Genomic DNA, 22,397 nt, shown 5'->3' on the forward strand with positions numbered 1-22,397 from the left:
GGTCACCGTAACAGGAAGGCGAGGAGCGCGCAGCTGAAGGTGGAGCTTGAGGATGTCAGCAGCGGTGCTGCACTCAGCAGGGCTTCAAGCGCTAGTCTGGGATTTTCTTTCTCTTTTACTGGGTTCACTGCTCCGCCTGAGGATATCATTGCTGCTCTAAAGGGATTCAGTGATGAAGAGAATGGTAACAAGGAATACACTTGAGCTTTCAAAACTGACAATTTGATTTTTTTTTTTTTTAACTTCTAGTCAAATTGGTATAATTACAAATTTAATGTAATGATTATATACATGTGGATATAGACGTAGATACAGATCGTAACTATAATATCCTGAAACCATAGCTGTTTAATCCAAATTACCTTTGCATAAACTGAAACAAAATGACCAAATTTTGTATAAACTTAAATTTAAGTTGGGACGTTATCAGTAAACACGAAAACATTGTGGCTGACAAATTCTATTCAAATATCAGTATGTAATAAACCAGCATACCTTGCATTGCAGCAGCAGATCCTGAGGCAGGTCATGAGCAAAAGAGGATAATCACAGAACCAACCTTGCCAATTTATCTGAAGGTAATCAGTCTTCAGCTATATACAGTTATCAGTATAAAGGTCCTTGGATTTGCAGAATGACCCAAATTCTCTGAGAAAAAGAACTCCCTCACTGAGAAGGCTGGGTCTAAGGAAGTTTTCTGAGCTTGTGAACATCCACAGGCTTAGATAACCTGTACTTTAAATTTATATACTGAAAGGTATCTCTATAGCACCCTTTTTCCTCTCTTTTTTTTCGATTTTGCAGTTTACAGAGCTTAAATACAAGGTTATCCTCAAAGGCGTAACTTCAACGACTGAGAAAGATATACTTCACGGAATTACAGGTTCGGCTAGTCCTGGTGAGGTTCTGGCTCTTATGGGACCATCGGGTAGCGGTAAGACTAGTCTCCTTAGTCTTTTAGGAGGAAGAGTTCATGGTGGCCATATCAATGGATCCATCACCTACAACGATGAACCTTACACAAAATCTCTAAAACGAAGGTAAATGTGCAATCTTTTCGTAAATATAAAGAGTTTGTAACCTATTTTAGTTGCTGAATCTCTGTTTGATCCATCAACTTGTGACATTTTGGATCCTCATGCTGGAGGGAAGCATTTCAATTGGCTAGAATTTGTTACATGAACAAAAATAGATTTTGTCGAATCATATCGAATATTTGACAATATATTTTTTATCATTCTATGATGCAATTCAAGCTAAAATTGTGAAAGTAATCCTTCCTCAGGATAGGGTTCGTGACACAGGATGACGTTCTGTTTGCACACCTTACAGTGAGAGAGACACTAACATATGCAGCACGCCTTCGTCTCCCAAAGACGATGACAAGGCAACAAAAGGAACAGAGGGCTTTGGATGTTATCTATGAGCTTGGGCTTGAGAGGTAGGTTACTCAGTCTCCAACCCTTGTTAAGTAAATTGGTCACGTCAATGGATCTGATATATGCAGATATCGATCAACAGGTGTCAGGATACTATGATCGGAGGATCATATGTTCGAGGGGTTTCAGGAGGCGAGAGAAAGAGGGTTTGTATAGGGAATGAGATTATAATAAACCCTTCTTTGTTGTTTCTTGATGAACCAACATCGGGTTTGGATTCAACAACAGCACTGAAAATAGTCCAGGTGTTGCATGACATAGCAGAGGTAATGCATTGCTACAACTTTTACACCAAGTTTTAGTTAGTATTTTCTATCAAATTTGTCATAGAAAAATTGGGGATATGAGAATATTGTTTGTCTCGTCGCAGGCTGGGAAGACAGTAATAAGTACAATTCATCAACCATCCAGCAGACTCTTTCACAAATTTGATAAACTGATCCTGTTAGGGAAAGGAAGTTTGCTATTTTTTGGGAAGGCATCAGAAGCCATGGTTTATTTTTCATCCATTGGATGTTGTCCTCTGATTGCAATGAACCCGGCCGAATTCCTACTAGACCTTGCGAATGGAAATGTAAATGATGTTTCAATACCCACAGAATTACACGACAGAGTGCACACAGAGAATTTGAGTAGTGAGACGAGAAACAAGAAGCCATCTGCAAAAGATGTACATGAGGTAAAGATATTCTTTTTCTTGGGTGAAGGAATGAGTTTTCAAATATATATCTTATGAAAATTCAACCATTGAGATGTTCTATCAACTTGATAACCTATCAGATGTTTAGCAATCTGATTGGTATATGAATGAATTGACCAGTATCTGGTGGAAGCCTACGAGACTCGAGTTGCAGACAAAGAGAAGAAAAGGCTTCTAAGACCTATTCCCATAAGTGAAGACGTGAAGGCAAAGGTATCATTGACAAAGAGAGACTGGGGAGCAAGCTGGTGGGAGCAGTACACAATACTATTTTGCAGGGGGCTCAAAGAAAGGCGTCACGATTACCTGAGTTGGATGAGAATAACCCAAGTCATTGCAACTGCAATCATCCTTGGTTTACTATGGTGGCACTCAGATAGTACCACTCCTAAAGGTTTGCAAGACCAGGTAAGGAATAACTTACCTGTAGAACATGAACCTTCCTAACTTAATCTAGGCTGCTCTAATTATATACATATTTCAGGCAGGTTTGCTATTCTTTATAGCCGTGTTCTGGGGTTTCTTTCCTGTGTTCACGGCAATATTCACATTCCCTCAAGAGAGAGCAATGTTGAATAAAGAACGGGCAGTTGATATGTACAGATTAAGTGCATATTTCATGGCCAGGACAATGAGCGATTTGCCACTCGACCTCTTCCTGCCAGTAATCTTTATACTGATTGTATACTTCATGGCAGGCCTGAGAGAGAGTGCTGAACCCTTCTTTCTGAGCATGTTAACTGTGTTCCTTAGTATTGTTGCTGCTCAGGTGTGTACTATGATATTCAAATATGTGTGTGTGTATGTATGTGTGTCGTAGAAAGAAATTTATGATGCCTCATGAAAGTAACAATGGTTAAATACTGGCAGGGGCTTGGATTGGCCATTGGAGCTACTCTGATGGATGTCAAGAAAGCAACCACTCTAGCATCAGTGACAGTCATGACCTTTATGTTGGCTGGTGGGTTTTTTGTGAAGGTAAGAATTTAATTCTATCCTACATAAATTGAATTAAGATCAGTCATGTTTTTGTGATACCTGAAAATTTTACTCTATTCTTCGAAGTAGAATACATGCTCAGCTATTCTTGATATTATCTTTACCTATTGATACTCTGGTTTGGTAGTAAATTTCAACACCCCATTTAGGCAAACAATGGTGGACTCTTTGTCATAGTTGTAGACCCTTTATATATCTTGTAATAGTACCTTAAGTTACGTCTTACATACATAATCTTGCTAGGTTACGGAAACTAACACCTTAAATTATAATTCTGCAGAGAGTTCCTGTCTTCATATCATGGGTTCGTTATTTATCTTTCAACTACCACACTTACAGACTCCTGCTTAAGGTTCAGTACAATCATGTACCGCCCCTCCTACAAGTCAGTAATCTTGATTGTGGTGTTAAGGAAGTTGTTGCCATGATTGCCATGGTTTTTGGCTACCGTCTCTTGGCATACATTTTCTTGAGAAGGACGACGCTTCAAACTGCTTAGACAAAAGTTTGACAAATGCATATTAAGAGGCACCTGGAGAAGATTTTACTACTATCTCCACTCAAAAGCAGTCATAAAAGAAGAGAACTAACTGGGCTACAGGAGATGGATCTCACAGAGGGAGATAAATCCAAAGTTATTCCATCCAAGACTGAGAGCTTGTATGTTAGCACCACATGTCCAATACCATGTACATGAGATTTCGAGTTTTCAAATACATTTTCTTGGTATAAACCTTTCAGTTTAGCTCATTACTGGTGTTGCAGATTTCATCTCTCATGAGGTGCACAAAAATATCCATATCCAAGGAAATATCTATATCCATATCTGTTAGGATGTGGATATTGTTACTAAAATCTGTATTCGATAGGATATGGTTATGGATATGAATATATAGTGAAAAATCCAGATCCGTATCGGACATATCCAAATATATGTTGACCATAAGTTGTAACAGTTTTAATTCTTAGATTAACTGATTTGAGGATGATCAAGAGATTTAATCTTTGCTTTTTTTTGGATGTAAAGAACATGTTAATCCCTTGTATCATATGAACTATTGAACTGTATTTTCTTTTTCAATATTATCTAGTTTTCTTATATCCGTTTTGTATCCACGTGTATATCCGCTTATATATTTGCATGTATATCTGTATGCATATCCAATTTTAGTGGATAAAGATAAGAATTTGTCGAGGCACATCTGTATCCGTAACTGGCAAGAGGATATGGATATGGTATTATATCCAAGCCATATCCAAACCGTATGCACCCCTCGTCATGATAAACTTTCATCCCGGTTGAATGAGGAAAAACTTATGACAGTAGATTATATTTTGCAAGTAGGTGAGCGAAGTGAAAAGGATCTGAATACGAGACTTTGGCTATTATAAAAAATGCAATCCCTGTAATAACGAGATACCTACTTTCCTAAAAAAATTACAATACTGGATATAGTGAAAAGAAAAGGATTAATATGAAAGTTCTATAGAAAAGAACAACATTGACAATTTAATAGTCATCTAATAATAGCTACTTTACCACAAAAAGCGGAATTGTGTTTACAACATCATTTAAGGGGTGATCAAGAATACATATACATTTTAACAGAAAATTTAACAATTGCTTGCCCGAAATCTAAATGTGTAAATTTTCTTTGTATAAAATTGATTTTCTACTAAAATCCAATACAACAGTGTTTTATAAATTAAATTGCTGAATTTCTAGTTATACACAATGAGCAGTAATTTATAAATTAAACTGCTGAGGTTCTAGTTACACAGGATGATATCTAAATTCCGGTAGTTATAACTTATATCCCAAAACCACAAAAGTACCTCCTGCTTCAGGTATTATCATGCATATCAACGGCCTCAGTTATCCAAAGTTACCATCTTCAATGATCAGCCCATATCCGAAAGCATCAAACTGAATGTGCAGCTTTAGCCTGTGGAGTTAGCTTCATTAATTTACATTGTTAGCAAGAGCATGTTCTGAAGCCATTAAACTGGATGATAGTTGGAGAAGATACCAGTCACCCCTGGAACACTAAAAGTTCTCATGCCATTGTCCTAAACCACCCAAGCAACCGAAGAAGTGCAGCATCCAATACTGGGGATTTCTTTTCAAATCCTGAGATGAGAGGGAAAGTGGATATAATTAGTCAATAGAATTGATAATGTTTTATAAGGAAAATGGCGGGCTCAAAGTTCTTTCTGTTTTGAGAATTTAGCAAAATTTAACAAAATAAAACAGTGACGAAGAAACAAGAATAGATGAGATTATGTTCATTTTTTATTTATTTTTATTTTACTTTAGGTATTGCAACTTAGACTTAACGAAGGAAGTGTACTGCTGGCCACCAAGTGTGAAGAAAATTACCTCTTGACTGATCCTTCACATGATAATGACTATTATGCGGTGGCCAACTAGGACTAAGAAACGAAATGCACAAGGACCAAATATTTGGAATAAACCTGGTAGTCTTCTTTTATGAAATAAACTAGGAACCTTTGATATGTTTTACAATGGGAGAACCACTTTTTATTTCTTACATGGTAATAGCTTATGTTTCACACCATTTGGCCTTTAATAAATTTATCCAGAAATTTCCCACCTAGGTCTTCTGCAACTCTATGAGCCTTTTTATGATGGACCAAGTTTTTATTAGCTACATCATGATAGCCTATGTTTTTAACCATTTGGCCTTTCATCAACTTATCCATAATTTGCTTACCTAGGTCTGCTGCAACTCTATGTGCGCACATGATTCCAGAAAAGGCAACAGCTATAACTCCTTGACCAGGAAAACAGCTATCCCCAACACAGTAGAGACCATCTATAGCCTGCAAATCCAATACCAGAATTTATTAAATTCAGTTAAAAACTTAAATTTACCCATATAAAAGCACTCTTTCAACCAAGGTTGAACTTACTGTCGTATTGAAGGGCATGCCAAGTAAACCTTTTGGTATCTTCCTTGGCATTGGACCATAGGTACCATCATTTCTCGCAAGAAATCTCCTGTGAGTTTTCGGTGTACCCACCTGTCATATTTAATCATTCAATGCCATAAGAAACAGTGACCTCAAGCTCTTTACACTCATCATAATCTTCTTGGATACTGTAATTAAAAACATTTCATTTTTACATTAATTGAAAGCACTAATAAGAAATTTAAAAAATATCATTTGAAGTTGCATGATAAATGGACGGACACGAGTTCATATAATAAAAAGTGGAAGTATGCCAAGGGAGACCTACAAAAAATACTCTGCATGTTTACTGTCGAACATCAGGAAACCATAACCCGCCATCCTAACATAGCATATCATCTATCCCATGTCATGTCAACTTACTGACAAGATTTGAAAATTGAAATTAGAATTGTTTATTATCACTACCATAATCACACTTTTACAGCATATTACCTCTTTAAACACTACGGAACCCTTAAGTCCAGCAAATAGTTTATTTTCAAGCCTCCTTATAATTTCATCAGCCACGAGCTCCTTTTTTTCTTCATAGTCCTTTTGAGAGAGTCCCTAGCACAATGAAAGAAAGAGCTTTAGCAGCATTCAATTATAAACTAGCATTGTCATCACATATGCAGGTAACAAATATTCCTTGAGAAAACAGCCTATCAGAATATAGAATGTAAAAAGACTTTGAATTTGCTATTAAAAACCATTACCTTCCAGTCTTCTATGCTTGATGTTGTAAATATATGAAGAATATGATGTCCATCTGGAGCTAATGATGAATCAAGTACAGTTGGAATACTTAAAAAAATGCTTCCATAAGGCATCTCCAACCTACTCCAGTCATCCTGCATATACTTGCATTAGCTACACAAATGTGTGTAACGCCAATCTTTTTATGTAGCTGTGAACTCTTCAGTATTACACCTTGTCATTGTCAAAATCATAATACCTCGAGAATGAAATGATGACAATCTGTATCAGGAGGCAAAACTGATGCTTTGACTCCCATGTGTATGGAAAGGAATGATGGAGCCTTGATATAAATCCTTTGAAAATTTTTCTCCTCCTCTGGAAGTTCTTCAACTTTCACAAGCTTTCCTGCGGTATTGAGAAATGAAACTTGTTGAAGATTGTTGGAAGCTAAAGGAATTATGCATCAAATATAAGCATCACCACTAAAAATCAATTCTGCATAGAAATAGGTTGCTATCGTTAATCTGTTAAAACGATGAAAGCTAAAAATCATCAGCGCAATTAAAAGTTTTGCAGCGAATAACCCCAATCTCCTAGACTCCCAGATTCAGGCCCAACCCATCCACCAGCCAACCCAAAAATATCCGCATTAAACCGACAATGCTCTAGATTGAACAGAAGGGATATCTTCATAATCTCATATTAAATATGGAATTCGCAGGGAATCTTATAGAATTTTGGAATTTGATGCAGAACCTTTATAGTACAGGGGAAAATTCTATTTTGTACCATATAAAAATGAATAAATGTGGTTAGAGATGCTTGAAATAATAAATATTCAGATGTCAAATTATTCTCAAAACAACTCATGCTTTTTAGGTGATATTTCAATATTAGATATGCAATAACAGTCCTGCAATTGACTGGTGATTCTTTCTGTGTTCACCTACATACATCTTGTTCAACTACTCGTTCAAATTCTAGTCCATATCATTTTTTTCATGGCGAAAATCCTTTGCGTGAAAACGCATTTTGCATTAAAATATTTGATTTGAAGATCTCTTACCTTATGAAACTGCTTTTAAGTTCTCAGTATGTATCATTTATGATGATGATATTTATTCCTGCATAATCCATGGACATCTACATGTGAACCCTTGCTTTTTATATTGTTTCTTCCAATAATAAGCCCATACTCCTAAATAAGTTGAACAATCAATATTTCAGGCAAATCAATTCTCATTCAATAGACATTCAGCATTTATTATCTTCACAATATCAATCATAACTGTCATTGCATAAAATGATTATTGGAACTAATACCTCTTTATGCAACCAGTTAGACCCCACAACTCCGCATCCCCAACCACAAAAATCCAATTTGATCATGTTGTAGAATGAATCCCGCAGCAATCATTATTTCCAACAAAATTGAATTTCATTCAAACAAAATGCAGGCACTTCATTTTAAATTTGTTCCATATGTATATTGGACAGTTTGCCTTTACTATATCCCCATTAACTACACATAATCTAATCAACCTCGAAAATTTGTCCGTCCTTATCCGTTTTCCGTATTTCTTTGACCATCCCAATGGAAGACTGCAAAATCATGATATCTTTTCTGGCACTGCACATTGTGGCTCATTTCTCCAGTTGCATATAAACTAACTACCTAGTGAGAGTGTGGACTGCTGGAATACCTGTTTCCAATGCCCCAAAACCATTGTCTAATCAAAGGCTACACCAGTCCCCTCCTGTACTAAATGTTGGTCAAAGAAAAACGCACCGAAATGTGTAGTTAAAATTGACAAAATGAAAAGGGGGGAGGAACTTTCGGTGGTGCAAAAAACAGCCAAAGAAATGGGAGGCTGCTTTGTTGACAAAGAAGGTGGGCAAACCCCACCACTGATAAAATATTAATGCATAGTATTTTTCTAAACACTATAAATAGGCCCCAAACTCTTAAAAAAAAACTCATCCCAGAAACAACTCATCTTATAGAAGAGTAAGAGAGAGAAAAGAAAGGCTTAAAGAAAAGGTCTTGTGAGAGAAAATTGTGAGCAATTTTCAGAGTTGGGATTGGGTTGTGAGTATTTGTGTGAGTGTTTGTAAATTTTCTCCCATTAGTGAAAGATCTGCAGACTGCAGCAGCCTGTGGATGTAGCTAGTTTTGCGCCGAACCACATAAATCTTGCGTGTCCTCTTATTTGCGAATTTATTTTTCTTTCTCGTAAATCTAGTTATAAGGGAATTTGCGTAGTTTCTCAATAACTGGTATCAGAGCTCTAATTGTGAAATCTGTCAATTTTTTGTGAGATTACTATTCACGTGAATAGTAAATTTCGTGAATAGTAAAATTTTACCGACGGTACCGACTTGTCAGTAGAGCTATCTTAATACACGGTGGTTCATAAAAATTATCAGAAACGATTCGGAGGAAGTCAGATTCGAGTGGGAGCGATGGCTGCAGACGAAGGGAATGTAAAAATTAAGAAGTTTGATGGTGCAGACTTCGATTTTTGGAAGATGCAAATCGAAGATTATGTGTACCAGAAGAACCTGTATCAACCTCTGTCAGAAAATAAACCAGATGACATGAAGGATGAAGAGTGGGCTCTTCTCGACAGACAAGCCATTGGAGTTATCTGATTGACGTTATCCCGTAACATTGCTTTCAACATAGCAAAGGAAAAGATCACGACGGGTCTTATGGAGGCTCTTTGCAACATGTATGAGAAGCCCTCTGTCTCAAACAAAGTTTACTTGATGAGACGACTGCTGAATTTGCAAATGATGGAAGGCGCATCGATAGCTTAACATCTTAATGAACTCAACACAGTCACAACCTAGTTGAGTTCAGTTAGGATTGAATTTGATGAAGAAGTACGAGCATTGATACTTTTGTCTTCTCTTTCAGAAAGCTAGAATGCTACTGTCACGGCTGTAAGTAGCTCGTCAGGAAGCAATAAGTTGAAATTTGATGATGTTCGTGATCTGGTTCTCAATGAAGAAATTCGACGGAGAGAATCGGATGAAGCTTCAACTTCCTCAGCTTTACACACAGAGTCTAGGGAAGAACTTCAGAAAGAAGTTCAAGTCACGGCAGATCAAAATCTAGATCGGGAAAGAAAGATTTTAAGTGCTACAATTGTGGCAAGAAGGGTCATTTTAAGAGGGAGTGTTGGGCACAGAAAAAAACACAGACGCACAGGAGTCTGCCAACGTGACCGAGAAAGGAGGTGATGTTATGATTCTAAACGTCAACAGTCCGATTGAATCATGAATTCTTGATTCAGGGCATCCTTCTATGCCACCCCATGTTGAGAAATCATGGAGAACTACGTCAGTGGTGATTTCAGGAAGGTACATCTAGCAGATGATAAAATCTTGAAGATCGTTGGCAATGGAGACATCCGATTAAAATTACCAAATCAGACCACATGGAAGCTGTAAGGCGTGAGACATATTCCTGGCCTTAAAAGGAATTTGATCTCTGGGGGACAGCTTGATAGAGAGGGTTACTATACAACCTTCTCAGGTCATGAATGAAAGATTACCAGAGGAGCACTCGTCATTGCTCGAGGTAAGAAAAATGATACTCTCTATGTAACCTCAAACTTAGAGAATATTATTGTAGCAACAGATGCAGATGAAAAATCAAAACTATGACACCAAAGACTTGGCCATATGAGCGAGAAAGGGATGAAAACACTTCTGTCAAAAGGGATGCTGTCGGATCTAAAGAATATAGATGTTGACATATGCGATAATTGCATCTTTGGCAAACAGAAGAAAGTCAGTTTTGTAAAGATTGACAAAATACCCAAGGTAGAAAAATTAGAATTAATTCATAGCGACGTATGGGGGTTATCTCCAGTTTCATCTCTTACAGGCTCACTGTACTATGTCACCTTCATTGATGATTCTACAAGGAAGGTGTGGGTCTATTTTCTGAAGAAGAAAACAGAAATCTTTGATACCTTTAAAAAATAGAAGGCTATGGTGGAAAATAAAATTGGTTTGAAGATAAAGCGGTTGAGGTCAGACAATGGAGAGAAGAATACAAAGACAGTAAATTCAAAAAATTTTGCGCAAACAAAGGGATCAAGATGGAGAAAACAGTTCCCATGACACCGCAGTAGAATGGTGTAGCAGAGCGCATGAACAAAACTTTGAATGAACGTGCTAGAAGCATGAGAATACATGTCGGCTTGCCCAAGTTCCTATAGGCTGAAGCTATCAATACCGCAGCCTACCTAATCAACCGCGAGCCCTCAGTTCCCTTGGATGATGGAATACCAGAAGCAGCTCAAAGCAGAAAAGAGGTAAACCTTTTGTATTTAAGAATTTTTGATTGTATCTCTTATATACACATAGATTCTGCTAAAAAAAAACTAAACTTGATGCCAAATCTAACAAATGTCTTTTTGTTGGTTATGGTAGCGATGAGTTTGGTTATCGATTTTTGAACTATGAAAATCAGAAGATCATCAGAAGCAGATATGTCATATTCAATGAGAATGTGATGTACAAAAACAGATCAACTGCAGAATCAAATAGCTCCAGTACAAAAGCTAAAACAAAGGAAATTGCTAAATTTAAGGAGATTTCTGAAAATGATATTCAGACTAGTCCTAAAACAGTTTAAGAAGAACCAAACACGCCAGAAGTGAGACGTTCCTCTAGAATTCCTAAGCTAACTCAGCGTTATTCGTCCTCTTTGCACTACTTGTTGACTGACAATGGTGAATCAGAGTGTTATGATAAAGCAATGCAGGTGGAGGACTCAGTTAAGTGGGAGTCTGCTATGCAAGATGAGATGGACTCGCTTATGTCAAATCAGACGTGAGACTTAGCTGAATTACCACAAGGTAAGAAAGCTCTTCATAACAAGTGGATTTACAGGATCAAAGAAGAGCATGATGGAAACAAGCGCTGCAAGGCAAGATTGGTTGTCAAAGGTTTTTAGCAAAAAAAAGGTATTGATTACAATAAAATTTTCTCTCCGATCGTGAAACTGACTACAATCAGACTGGTGTTAAAAATTATAATTGCTGAGAATTTACATCTTGAGCAATTAGGTGTAAAAACAGCTTTCCTTCATGATGATTTGGAAAAAGAGATCTATGTGAAGCAATCAGAAGGCTTCATAAAAGCAGGCAAAGAAAATCTAATATGTCGTTTGAAGAAGAGCTTGTATGGATTAAAACAAGTTTCTAGACAGTGATACAAGAAGTTTGATAACTTTATGGGCAGCAACAGTTTCACTAGATGCTAAGCAGATCATTGTTACTATCTCAAGAGGTTTGGCAATAGCTTTATTATTTTATTATTATACGTTGATGACATGCTCGTTACAGATTCAAATCTGCAAGAGATTATAAATTTGAAGCAAAAATTATCAAAGCAGTTCGTAATGAACGATCTTAGCGTCACAAAGAAGAATGTTAGAATGAGGATCAAGAGAGACACAAAGTCTGGGACTTTGATGTTATCACAGGCTGAGTACATCAACAAAGTACTCTCCAGGTTCAATATGCAAGATGCTAAACCAGTGGGTACACCTTTAGGTGTTTATTTCAGACTTTTTAAAGACTTTCTAAAGAGCAGTCACCGAAGACAGAGAAAGAGCATGCACACATGACGAAGGTCATGTATGCCTCAGCAATTGTAAGTCTGATGTATGTCATGATTTGTACAAGATCAGATATTACTCAAGCAGTGGGAGCTGTTAGCAGGTACATGAATGATCCGGGCAAGGTACACTGGGAAGCAGTCAAATGGATCCTCAGATATTTACGTGGCACCACAGGTAAAGCACTTTGTTTCAAAGGTGAAGATACAATACTAACAAGTTATATAGATGCTGATTTAGTAGGAAATGTTGATATCAAAAAGAGCACTACAGGGTATGTCTATACTCTAGGAGGTACTGCAGTGAGTTGGGTTTCTCAACTGTAAAAGATAATTGCTCTCTCCACAACTGAAGCATAATATGTCATTGTTACAGAAGCCAGCAAGGAAATGGTTTGGCTTCAAAGTTTCTTCGATGAGTTAGGTAAAAAACAAGAAGACAATGTCTTATATTGCGACGGTTAAAGTGTTATTCATCTAACAAAGAATCCGTCTTTTTATTCTAGAACGAAGCACATACAAATACGATATCATTTTATCCGGTCACTTCTAGAAGATGGAATTTTGAAGCTTGAAAAGATTAGTGAAGCTCAAAATCCAGCAGACATGCTAACAAAGACGGTGACTGCTAACAAACTGAAGCTGTGTTCAGCTTCAGTTAGCCTGTAATAGTATCAAGACAGGCGAATAGCTGCTGCATAGATCGAGATGTGAAGACAGATTAAAATTAGTCTTCAAATGGGAGATTGTTGGTCAAAGAAAAACGCACCGAAATGTGCAGCTAAAATTGAAAAAATTAAAAGAGGAAACTTTCGGTGGAGCAAAAAACAGCCAAAGAAATAGGAGGCTACTATGTTGACAAAGAAGGTGGGCGGGCCCCACTGCGGGTCCCATCGTGGATAAAATATTAGTACATAGTATTTTCCCAAACACTATATATAGGTCCCAAACTCTTAAGGAAAAACTCATCACTAAAACAACTCCTCTTATAGAAGAGTAAGAGAGAAAAGAATGGCTTAAAGAAAAGGCATTGTGAGAGAAAATTGTGAGTAATTTTCAGAGTTAGGATTGGGTTGTGAGTATTTGTGAGTGTTTGAAAATTTTCTCCCATTAGTGAAAGATCTGTAGCAGCCCGTGGACGTAGGCAATTTTGTGCCGAACCACGTAAATCTTGCGTGTCCTCTTATTTGCACATTTATTTCGCTTTCTCGTAAATCTGATTATAAGAGAATTTGCGTAGTTTCCCAACACTAAAGTCACTGGTCATCGTCACTCCATGTTTTTACCAACTCCTGCACCTCAGACAACAGACCAAGAAATTATAAAGTTTTACTACACATCAGGTCCAACATATATATCAAACTGCTATCAACCCCTACTCCTATAGAAAGAACCTTAAGGACACATCCTGCACCATTTTTTTCTGAAGCCAGTACTGTGCTTGGGAAAAAAAACTAATGAAAATTGTGCTATATCTTGATCCGCCATGGAGCACACTGCTATAACCTCCTGGACCTAAAAAAAGAAGCACCTTCTGGACACCACCTGCAGTAAGATTGAAGCCTTAAAACCCCGATCACCAAGTTTCTGGATGGGTTACTCCTTTTCCAACTGCAGAAATCTGTATTTACCTTATGCTATGCTCCAAACCTATGACCCAAAAATGTACATATTTTGGAGGTTAACAAACTTGCTTTTGAGGAAGAAGAGAACAAGAGGTACAAAAAGGTCTATTGATGATAATGCAGCTCTCCAAAGTTATTGGAAAATAGGGACAGTGAACAATAAATAAAAGAAATTTGGGGCAAGGGATTTGTTAGTGTGGATGGCTGAAGAAACTTGATCTACGGAATGTTTCAGGACAGATGGAAATGAAATGATTTTCCATTGATGTCACCACTGAAGTAATGGAATTCCATTTAACACTTGGTCCATGGTGGAAATCCTATCGGTGTCCAAGTGAACTTCCTCTCCCATAATAGCCTCCCAATCTCAAAAGCTTATGCATAGCATTTTGTTAATTGCAATTTGATTGAGACAGGGCTATCATATGTAGGCCTTTTTGAAGGTTTCCGAAATATTACAAGAGAAAAACATGTGATATGGGTATTTGTACATATGTGGTCATGGTATATGGGATTCAGTTAGATAGTGAGAGAGAACACTTTCTACAAAAATATTGGCTCTTCAAGGTATAAGTGGAACCTAGTGTGACAAACTAAGGTTCAACGTAAGCAAAGCTCCATCAAGATGTAAATGTGCTTCACAATTATTTGGTTGAGAGCATACCAAAGGTATCCCATCTAGTTGCATTTGATATAACTGTTTTGGAGTAAAACTCCCTCCCATCTGCAAGCTTAACTCCAACCTGCAAATACCAGAAATTTGTGAAATTAATTAGATGAAAGTCATACTCCCAGTTGCAAATCGATATCTACCACTGGGAGCAACCGTTTGATCTTCCAGCCATACAAGGCATTACTCACAGCTTTTCCACTCTCAAGTATGATATTTTTCACGTTTGCTTTGTATAGTATTTTACTGCCCTTATCTACAAGGCCTTTGGCTAAAGACTTCGCAATTTCACCAACACCACCAACTGGATAATTGATCCCTCCAAAATGTCTATCACATAAAACCTATCATGCGAATATAGCTGGTCAGTGAAGATGAACAATTAATAGTGAGTTCATCAACTTGCGAAGTAATAGGTTACCATGCTTGCGTTGATCATTGGTGTTTGTAGAGCGTTAACTGTACTCACAATGAAACACTGCAGAAAGAGAAATCATTAGATCCATTGTTCATTAGTCAACAGGCAAAGAGCTAAAAAACACATCTATTTGCAGATCCAAGAACTGTTACATCAAACCTTAGATGTGAATTAAATACTAACTGACAAATTATTACCTCAGCATCTATGAAAGACAACAACTGAGGGTCTTTTATAAACTTTCGAGCAATATCCCCAGCATTCTGTGGCAGATAATAAGCTGCAAAATGGAAATATTGTCACAAATAGAAAGTTATATTTTAGACAGCTCTTGGAAATATTTTGTAGGTTAACAAACTTGCATTTGATAATTATATTTTTTGAATGTTATAAAAAATATTTATTATTTATCATATGTTAGTATATAAAATTCACTAAAGTAGAAAATGTACTAAGAAAATACCAACAAGAATGCAATTGAACATTCAATAACTAGTTAACTACTTAAAATTTTAATCCAAACGTCAAAATTAACTAGAAACTCAAATAAAAGTCATTAAATTAAACATTCAAACTAAAACCAAATCATCTAATCTTCTTCATCATCCTCATGATGAGTGCAGAAAGAGAGTGTGTGTTGTGGAATTTGGGAAAAGACAATGGGTTTGGGTAAATGGGTTCAACCACAATCAAGTAAAAAGAGTGCCTGCATAAACAAATCATGCACTTACTTAAAAATCGGCCAATTGAATGCATAACTCGTATTCTGCTCGTTTGTATTCTGCTTCCCCTTAAGCAGGCACTTGGAACATTGGCTCTTGAACTTCTGTCACATAGTTTTAGAAATAATACTATCCTACTGAACTAGTTTACATATATTAATAAAGGAAAACTTGATAGTTGATATCATTTAGCACCTCTATTCCTTATGCTAATTTCAGAAATGCATTCAATTTGATTGTTCTTCTTATTGATACTTCAGAATTGGATGTAAAAGCATAAAGAAATGTTCAGAATTTTTGAACCCTCCCCTTCTTCTATATATTTTATAGCCCAGGAGAAATTTGGTGCAGCTCCTTGGTTCTAAAAAAATAAACTACAAGATAACTTTTTGACTTGTCCTTTGTCTCCTTGACCAAGAATCTTGAACCATTATGAAGGGTTGACATCAAGTTACAATATTGCGATACAACTATATATAATAGACCCTATTTCTGGTTGAAAACAGACTTAGATGAATATCAGAATGCATGAAAAAAGATGAGTACAGGAATTTATTCATATAGTAATGCCACTTCCATGATTACCAAGAGTCAGGCATTCCAATGGCTTCTTAAAGAACTGCCCAAATAGGTATATTGGCTCCTCCAGTGACTTCAGCTCCAATGAATTCAAAGCGTTGAAGATCTGGTGATGGAAGTTTATACATTTTCATATAATTGTAATAAAAAATTTAGGATGTGAAACTATTAATTAACAAAGCTAATAAGATACCTTCCAACACTCACTGTAAAATTTGTTGATCCCATCTTTCTCATGAGGGAACTTGTCAATAAGTTCTGTAATGAACTCATTGTAGTCCCTATGAACACGAACAGAGAGACCTCCTGGAAGGTGGAAGTGGACAGTTGTAGGATCAGGTACCACCTCCATCCTACACCCAACTGCTGCTAATGCTTGGGTAATTAAGTTTAAGTTACCCTGCCATTGTAGAACCATAATATTAAAATAATTATTGACTGCGTAGGAAAATCTTCTTATTAAGAATAAATAAAATAAACCAAAAATAAACGGAGAGTGTCAAAATGATTAATTCATGGAATAGGGGGGGAATGCTTAAAATCTTTGGAAGGAAATATAAACTCTTGGAACACGAGGAACAATGCAGTGTGCTTCACATCATGCATATAAGAGCACTATAATTTATCACTGCATGCATTTTCAACTTGCATTTGGGTTATCCTACACTCTTGCTTACCAATATAGTCAAGCATCAATCTTCTTTCCGCAACTTCAAGCAAATTATCCTTGAATATATAATACATTCCTAATTTGATCCTGCTTGTTGAGACAACAAACTTAATTTGGATATATTCCTTTTTTTCTTTTTTTTTTCTTTGAGAAACATAGGATTTTCTAAACATGTAAAACAAGTACACCTCTTCGAATTAAGGATACTGCTACAGGTATGTACTTCTCTATGCAGATTTATTTTCAGCGTCATCAATGTGCGATGCGAAGGGTAAAGTCCCTTCATGCGCACTTGTGCAGAGCACAATGGGATGCGCGCGCCTGAATGAAGCAAGGCACACATCAAACACATAATTTTTCAAGATAATAATCAAGCATGAAAGAACATGTTTATGAATTTTCGCATACACAATATGTCAACACAAATAATATTTACCACCAAACAACAAAATAAGGTCTTAACTCATAATGCTAACACACCCAACAAAGAAGTTTAAATTTTCCAAATCAAAAGTCAAATCAAGACTAGTATCAAAGCAAAATCAAATAGTAAATGAGAACAAGCTAGGGTCCTCAAACAGGGTAGTAAAATGACCTAATGGGTTTATTTTTCCTTTTGGGATATGGATTATCAAGTATAAAGATGAGATTGAAATGTTAGAAAAGTACATGACGTTACGCCTCGCATGCGTCCCGCACGAAACGCCTTCATGTAGGGCACTTGAGAGGTGCAAAAGGCACTATCGCATTAGATGTAGGGCACTTCGCCACTACCCCACATTGTAGGGCACGTGAGGCGCAATGAGGCTTGTTCCTTTGATAACGCTTTTATTTTAAAGCTTCTCATGGGTCAAGTGGATTGGAAATATTGTTATCATTAAGACAAACTTCTTCTCAACAGCTTTTCCCATTAGTATCCTAATCCCTTAGAACTCACCGTTATTCTAAGCTCCCTCTATCTTCGTTAGGGTAAGCAGGGGAAAGACAAGTAGGGATTTCTCGTCCATCATACCTCATACAGTGTGATTATCCTCCAGTCATTACGAAGAGGTCAAGGATTATAGGGTGAAACAAAAAAGATCGGATCTGAATCTCAAGAATAGACCTTCCAAGTTATTTAGTATAACTAGAAAGAACGCCTAGGACTTTGTGCTTCTGAATTCTAATGTATGATGCACTATTGTTTTGGTCCATTACTGTTTAGTCCCACGAGCATAAACTACTCTTGTCTATATGTTGGATAACAACTAATAAATTTAATTTTAATAAACTTAATTTCTAGAATTAATTTTATCTGTTTCTATTAGATAGCATTTATATTTGTGGACATACCTTTTGGCAACATCTGATTGTGATATCTTCTCAACCCTACTGATTGGAGGTTGTTTGGTGTATTCAAGAGATCAAAATGAGATGAAAATGGTTGCAAGAAAAAGAAAAAAAGGATTCATGGTTTCACTGTTAGTTTCTATTCTTATTCGACCGAGTCAGATGACAATGTGTGCTTGCCGACCTCCACAATTCAAGAAAATTACCTATATTAAGCTAAAATCTTCCACAATCAACCATCAACTAGCTACAGAATCATGGCCTACTTCCTAAATTCAACACGTAGAAACGAAACACAAGAAATCACAAGAAAAGGGCAGACCTTATCACTGAACCCGAACATCACCGAAGATCCAACATCAAAAGTATACCCATCTCTCTCATAAAACCCCGAGCTCCCGCCAGGAATCAAGTACTTCTCAAGGACTAAAACCCTAGCTCCCTTCACTGCAAGCTGAGTCGCCGCCACCAATCCGCCCATCCCCGATCCAATCACAATTGCGTCGTACTCCTCCCCTCCCCCTTTCCCCTCACCCTGATCCCCCTCCACTGCTCTCTCCGAGCTCAGCACCGCCCTAGGACTCCCAAACCCTAATCGCACGCCTCCCCTCTTTCTTGTGGAACATTTGGATTTTGAAGGGAGGAGAACCGGGATTGGGGGCTGGGGATCTAGGGTTTTGGAGGAGACGAAGGAGAGGGGGAGAGAAAACCCTAATTTGAGCATAATCGGGGATTAAAGAAGAGGTTATTTTCGTTGATTTTTGCGGGGATTTTTAGGGTTTATTTAAGGAAGGGATGAAGAGGGGGGCATTTTGGGGGAGATAGCGGGCAAGGATTCGGAGAGAGAGAGAGACAAAAGTTAATGAAGCAGGACAGGACTCAGTGGGCAGGTTTCGCGCGTTTTCTATCCGTTGCTCAAACAAAGGCTTTGTTTTTTGTATGTCGGAATCTTTCAGCCGCCCCACGCCACGATCCTATATAGGTTATTCTTTTGGAGAATTTTTTTATTTAAAAAAACCGTTTTTAAAATATAATTAGCAAAATCAACATTTTTTTCTAAATAATGAGCAAAATTACCCTTTTTTTGCCACGACATCAAAGCTGGCCAAAAAAGTGTCGATTTTGAGAAAAAAAAATTCATCTTCAAAATATATGGGACTACCAATCCCGTGTAATTAGCAATTACTAATTATGAAAGTGATTAATCTCAAAATATACACGGGACTATTAGTCCCGTGTATTCATTTAACGGCCTCATTTTTTTTTATCTCAGTCACCATTGTCCAACCCCTCTTCCAGATCCCCTCCCTCCTCTTCTTAATCTCCTCCAGGGCGGTGGTCGAGGGCGAGCACGATGGTCAAAGGGCGGTGGTTGAAGGCGGCCCCGAGGGCGGTGGTTGATGTTAGGAATTTAACGCCTAAACCCCTAATGCAACGGAAACGCGGTATAGAAAAAGTACACCAAGATTAAGACATTTAACGAGTCGGCAACTCCTACGGTCCTCGGAAGCCAACACAGATAGATTTCTTTATTAAATTAAACAAGAAATTACAATTTAGGAGCGTATCTCAAACTGATAAAACAAGAAAAAGATTTCTGCAGATAAACCACTCGGTAGCTACAGTGTTAATAATCAAAGGGTATGAACCCTTTCAATTCCGAGACTGAGAACAAAATACCTCACAATATAAAAACCCGCTATTAATTCGCCTGCTCTCTCTTCTTAAATCCCCGTCACGGCTGCATCCTGTTGAGACGCTGATACTAATCACAAATCGCAACGACGATTTAGGGCCAACCGCCAGCCAGAGGGAAATTCGGGTCGGGGGATCAGCCGAAACATATTAGGAAGGGATTTCCTTTTATAGCGGATGAGGAGGAGGAGCCTGGCGACAGCCTGTCGCCAGCGAGCCTTTACGACCCAAAAAACTCGTGCGAACACGCCAGAGATTCACTATCGACGCCGGACGAACCTTCGCACGCGAGAACGCAGAGTTCAGGAAGCCCCCCCGCCCCCAAAACGCAGAAGCTCGCCATCGACGGCATCGGCAGCCCAGGCGCCATCTTCGAACGACGCAGAGCTCGCCATCGAGGCTGTGACGGCAGAGTTCGCCACTCGGCTCGACGGGACGCAGAGCTGGGGCTTTCGAGCTCGTCACTGCTCGCCTGCGTGCCCGTGGTCGTCGACACCTCGGCCTGGGCTAACTCGGAGCCTCGCACGTCCAGCAGCACCACCATCGAAGCTCGTCGGAGCTCCGCGGAGCCTCACGTGCTTCGCCGCGGAGGTATTGTTTCCACGCCCTAAATTCCTAACAATCGTCCCACTTGGAGCACAAACCGACGCCCACAGAGCTATCTCATCAACTCCTGCTCGCATGTGTGGCTCCAGCCCTCAGACATCTATGCATGAAGGCCCAACTGAAGTTTGGCAGCGCAACTCGCAGTTTCTGAAGGTTCGCTACCGGTTGTCATACAATATCCGCTGGATCCTTTCTTCGCTTGGCATATTCTGTGAAAATCCTTTAACAACTCGTCCGCGGGGGAACCCTACCCACGGCTCTGACTTCTGGAACCACCCTGTTCGCTCTTCACTCGATAAACACACACATTGTTGTGGACGTAGCCATTTTTCCCGGCATGGGGCAACTCAGCTAGTCCCGCATGGTCTGGTTGGAGAATCGAGAGATTTCTATCTCTGCCTTTCGGCAGACAGAAACCACTTGCTCGCCATCTCCACTCTGACAAGCTTCATCAAAGCTTTCAAGACTCTCCGTCGCCATGTTGTCAGCAACGATATGATTAATGTATCTGGCTGTTCAGGCCACAGAGGACGAGTACTTCCTCCTAACATGCGAGCTGGTGTAGGCACCAATTCTGTCCCAACAGTCTCTTCTGGCTGAGATTCTTGCATTGGTTCTTGTCTTCCGAGAGGTTATCCGACCATCAATCTGCATCTACAAATGTTGGAGCTCGCTCTCTGAGTCACCGTATCTGGTTTGTGCATGTCGGCTTAAATAACATCCACCTTCTCGTTGAATGTCACACTCTCTGGCACGCTGGATCAACCTTCTTGTTTTCCGTTGTCGCCAAATGCGGGGTAACCCGACTCGTTCTTCACCAATACCGCCGATGCAATAGTGCATGTTCTTGACTTGGGATCCAAGGCTCAATTCCTGCCCTCTGATCACCTTATAAAGCACATAACTACACAAACCGAACAACTTTGAAGATGTGAGAGGGTTACCTCCTTTCCGCCACCATACCTACCTCTGTTATTTGTGGCTCCAATGGAACAGATGGAGCCCTCGTTGATCAGTAAGCTCCTGTGTTGACTGCTTCTGCCTCAGAACTTCGGTAGACCCTGACTGCATCCCGAATGCTTCTGCTCTGTCTGTCAACCGTTCTATTTATGTGCGCTCAGGCGCAACACGATTGTGGCTGAGGCCGTGCCGGGGCACAGGTCCCTGCCCTTCTTGAACCGTGCTCAATAGCAGAACTTTGAAATCTGGTGTCATTCATACTCACTGCCCACCATATGTCTGTTCTGAGTTTCATTTTACCCTGACAACGGTTCATTCTCGATCCAATGATTTCCAATCTTGCTGAAGGCCTCAAACACTTCTGAACTTTTTCTTCAGAAAGTAGACCATAGCTTTCCGAGAGTGATCATTCATAAAGTCACGAACGTACTGTTTTCCGACCAATCGACGCGGTGGTTGCTTGGTCGCCAGAACATCTGAGTGGAACTAAGCTCTAGGCTTCTGCTTCCTGGGGGGTCTGCTACTGGCCTGAAAGCTAAACTCTGCCATCTGCTTTCCAAGTAAATGCATTCTTCACACACATCAATCTCTACTGATTGTAAGCCTGGGAGTTTTCTCTTTGTGTCATAAGCCTCAATCCCCTTTTCCACCAGTATGACGCGAGTCTCTGGTG

The 22,397-nt window shown here is 38.7% G+C and overlaps 2 protein-coding genes across 3 annotated transcripts in view; one reads left to right on the forward strand and one right to left on the reverse strand.

Annotated features, from left to right (window-relative positions):
• LOC109843838 (ABC transporter G family member 22) overlaps nucleotides 1-4,237 on the forward strand; it is a 5,177-nt gene extending 940 nt beyond the window's left edge. The window contains 10 exon segments of the mRNA XM_020412797.1: nucleotides 1-184; nucleotides 508-578; nucleotides 805-1,040; nucleotides 1,286-1,441; nucleotides 1,522-1,705; nucleotides 1,810-2,118; nucleotides 2,260-2,547; nucleotides 2,624-2,908; nucleotides 3,010-3,117; nucleotides 3,419-4,237. The exon segment at nucleotides 1-184 is cut by the window's left edge and continues 30 nt beyond it. Coding sequence (XP_020268386.1) covers nucleotides 1-184; nucleotides 508-578; nucleotides 805-1,040; nucleotides 1,286-1,441; nucleotides 1,522-1,705; nucleotides 1,810-2,118; nucleotides 2,260-2,547; nucleotides 2,624-2,908; nucleotides 3,010-3,117; nucleotides 3,419-3,637 — 2,040 coding nt within the window. The 3' untranslated portion in view covers nucleotides 3,638-4,237.
• Nucleotides 4,776-19,356, reverse strand: LOC109843839 (prolycopene isomerase, chloroplastic). Of its 2 annotated transcripts, none has more exons than XM_020412798.1 (14): nucleotides 18,786-19,356; nucleotides 16,658-16,864; nucleotides 16,471-16,570; nucleotides 15,361-15,443; nucleotides 15,167-15,223; nucleotides 14,937-15,089; nucleotides 14,740-14,818; nucleotides 7,070-7,218; nucleotides 6,831-6,965; nucleotides 6,568-6,681; nucleotides 6,073-6,183; nucleotides 5,874-5,982; nucleotides 5,169-5,269; nucleotides 4,776-5,084 (listed from the first exon to the last, which is right to left on the reverse strand). In XM_020412798.1, exons 1-13 carry the CDS (start codon nucleotides 19,185-19,187, stop codon nucleotides 5,196-5,198), a joined length of 1,773 nt encoding a protein of 590 aa, XP_020268387.1. In that variant the 5' UTR covers nucleotides 19,188-19,356; the 3' UTR covers nucleotides 4,776-5,084; nucleotides 5,169-5,195. The 2 variants fall into 2 exon arrangements, with proteins under 2 accessions (XP_020268387.1, XP_020268388.1); XM_020412799.1 differs by having other exon boundaries at nucleotides 4,776-5,096.

This window comes from Asparagus officinalis, chromosome 5 (assembly GCF_001876935.1).
Source record: "Asparagus officinalis chromosome 5, Aspof.V1, whole genome shotgun sequence".
Taxonomy (NCBI): domain Eukaryota; kingdom Viridiplantae; phylum Streptophyta; class Magnoliopsida; order Asparagales; family Asparagaceae; genus Asparagus; species Asparagus officinalis.

Excerpts from the sequence above, each read along its gene's own strand:
- LOC109843839 (XM_020412798.1), bottom strand. The coding sequence starts at position 19,187 with ATGCTCAAATTAGGGTTTTCTCTCCCCCTCTCCTTCGTCTCCTCCAAA. Across the intron at positions 6,682-6,830 it reads CAAGCATAGAAGACTGGAAG|GGACTCTCTCAAAAGGACTA; the intron begins GTAATGGTTTTT and ends TCATTGTGCTAG. Across the intron at positions 5,270-5,873 it reads TAGAGTTGCAGCAGACCTAG|GATTTGAAAAGAAATCCCCA; the intron begins GTAAGCAAATTA and ends CTCTCATCTCAG.